At 43.1% G+C, this 2,170-nt stretch overlaps 1 protein-coding gene across 1 annotated transcript in view; it reads right to left on the bottom strand.

Moving 5' to 3' along the window:
• Positions 1 to 1,252, bottom strand: part of Ttl (tubulin tyrosine ligase) — a 30,363-nt gene extending 29,111 nt beyond the window's left edge. Inside the window, exons 1-2 of the mRNA XM_010639509.1 lie at positions 1,249 to 1,252; positions 837 to 974 (exon numbers count right to left, since the gene is read on the bottom strand). Of these exons, the coding sequence (XP_010637811.1) occupies positions 837 to 974; positions 1,249 to 1,252 (142 nt within the window). The remainder of the gene's footprint in view (positions 1 to 836; positions 975 to 1,248) is intronic.
• Between the last annotated feature and the right edge of the window lie 918 nt (positions 1,253 to 2,170).

Below are 2,170 nucleotides of genomic sequence, written 5' to 3'. Positions count from 1 at the left end.
TGAAGCCCGCGGGCTTTTCCTGAGCACAGCACTGGAGAGGCGCAGTGGGAGTCTGCGGGAGAACTGGGCGACTTCCCCAGGGCTCAGGCCCAACCAGGGACAATGTTGGGAAGAGATCCCTTTTTGCAGAGTACTTGTTCTATCATCTATTTCAAAAGGACGTTTTATGGGGTGAAAACAAAAAGTTTCAAAACCCCATCATGTGCCCCAGCGAAGCTTCCCCAGCTCTCTGTTTAATCGCGACGGAAAACCTGGGGCGTTGAGGGTACTTTTGGTTTACTTCGGGTCAGGTGCTCCTTTTTCTCTACTTAAAAAACGTTTAAATTAAGAATGTAAAGATTTTTGGCCGGCCGTGGTGGCACAAGCCTGTAATTCCAGCACTCCGGAGGCTGAGGCAGGAGGATCTCTGTGAGTTTGAGACCAGCCTGGGCTACATAGTTCCAGGTCAGTCTCAACAACATAGTGAGACCCTGTCTCAAAAACAAACAACAAAAAAAAAATTTAAAAAATTTTATTAGTACTTTTGCTATGCATAATAAACATTACTTGTGGGGAGTTCGGAAGTGCATGACGCATCTTACCCTTTTTGCTTCCCTTCCCCTCCCTCCCTCTCTTCTCCCTCCACCAGGGGCCTTCTGAGTGGCCCAGATATTAGACCTCATATCCCTGAGCTCCGCGCCTGCCCATCCTGCCCTCTGGTGTGCTGAGTCCCTGCTTTCCCTTCTGTGGACTTCAATTTCCCTGTCCAAGTGGAGGGGAATGGCTCTGAAAAGGCCCTTCCAGTAGCATTCGCTCATTCTACACACCCGGGTCCTGCCTGGGCTTTCTTGCTGCACCTTCCTCAGAGCACAAATGGAGCAGGCGCAGAAGTGCTGGGTGCAGCATTCCATTTGTAGGGAACAAAAGTTGGTCGGTAGCATGTAACGACAGCTCCTCAGGAAACTGAAGCAGGAAGGTCTCATGTTGGAGGCCACCTGGGCAACGGAGCAAGGACGGATCTCAATATAAAAAGTGCTGAGGGATGTAGCTCAGTGTAGAGCACCTGCCTAGAGTGCTTGAGGCCCTGCGTTCAATCCTCAGCCCTAAAGCAACAATAAAAGGGATTGGTATATAACGCTTTGATTTCCTCACCTCTCCAGCAAATCTACCAAGAGCCATGTATGCTGCATTTCAGTGGTTCTCTGCAGGAAAGGCCTCCAGCTCTCCACAGCTGTAACGTGTAGGTTAAGGAACCTTCTCTTGGCTTACCCATGCCTAACTCACTACCCTACTCCCTCCTTCACAGATGTTTCTTGGGGTCATCTCCCAAATAAAACACCTGACCTTTCTGCCAGGGACACTTTTGGGGGGAATTGGACAGGGCAACTCTAAAACGTATACAAATTCAAAGAGCCAAGAATAGTAAAGACGATGCTGAAAAAGAAAGCTGGAGGACTGACATTACCAGATATCAAGAATCATAAAAAATATATTTTAACTACAAACTATAGTAATTAAGTGGGATATTGGAGAAACTAATCAATGTAAAGACATACACATACATATGGTGACTTGGTTTATAACAAAGGTAACACTGCAGATAAGTAGGGCAGAAGATGGACTTTCTGATAGCTGGGTCTATGGTTCGTAATAAAGGTGACATTGCATATAGAAAACAAAATTAATCCTGATCCCTACAATGCAATACACTCAAAACTCAGTTACAGATGCATTATGATCTAATGCTTCTAAAGGTAAAACAAGCTAAAACATAGTCATAAGGTAACGCAAGAAAACAAGTGTACAAAAAAATCTAGAAATGAAGTTTTGATGAATTGGCAACCTTAAAATTAAGAGCTTTCGCTTAATTTTGAAAAGGAAAGCCAGAGAATGGGATATCTGATATATAGATATAGATGATATAGATATATGACAAAAACTCATCTGCCATATAAAAGAAATTACAAATTTAAAAAAAACTGGCAAGCTCATTAACAAAAGAAGTGATTTAGGTATTAATAAGAGACAGTTCAAGAGATATGCCCTCAGAAAAGAGAAGATTTAGAGAAGTGATACGGAGAAACTAAGGAATATGTTAGGCTAAAAACTAAGTCCTCCTCTAATAGTTGCAGGGCAAGAGCACATATGAGAATTACACATCTAAATGTCTACAATAATTATTTCAAAGTTA

The sequence above is a fragment of the Fukomys damarensis genome, unplaced genomic scaffold, assembly GCF_012274545.1.
Source record: "Fukomys damarensis isolate Sample0158 unplaced genomic scaffold, DMR_v1.0_HiC HiC_scaffold_9, whole genome shotgun sequence".
Lineage (NCBI taxonomy): Eukaryota > Metazoa > Chordata > Mammalia > Rodentia > Bathyergidae > Fukomys > Fukomys damarensis.
Note: the sequence above shows the minus strand (reverse complement) of the source record. Positions and strands in the feature narration are given on the sequence as shown.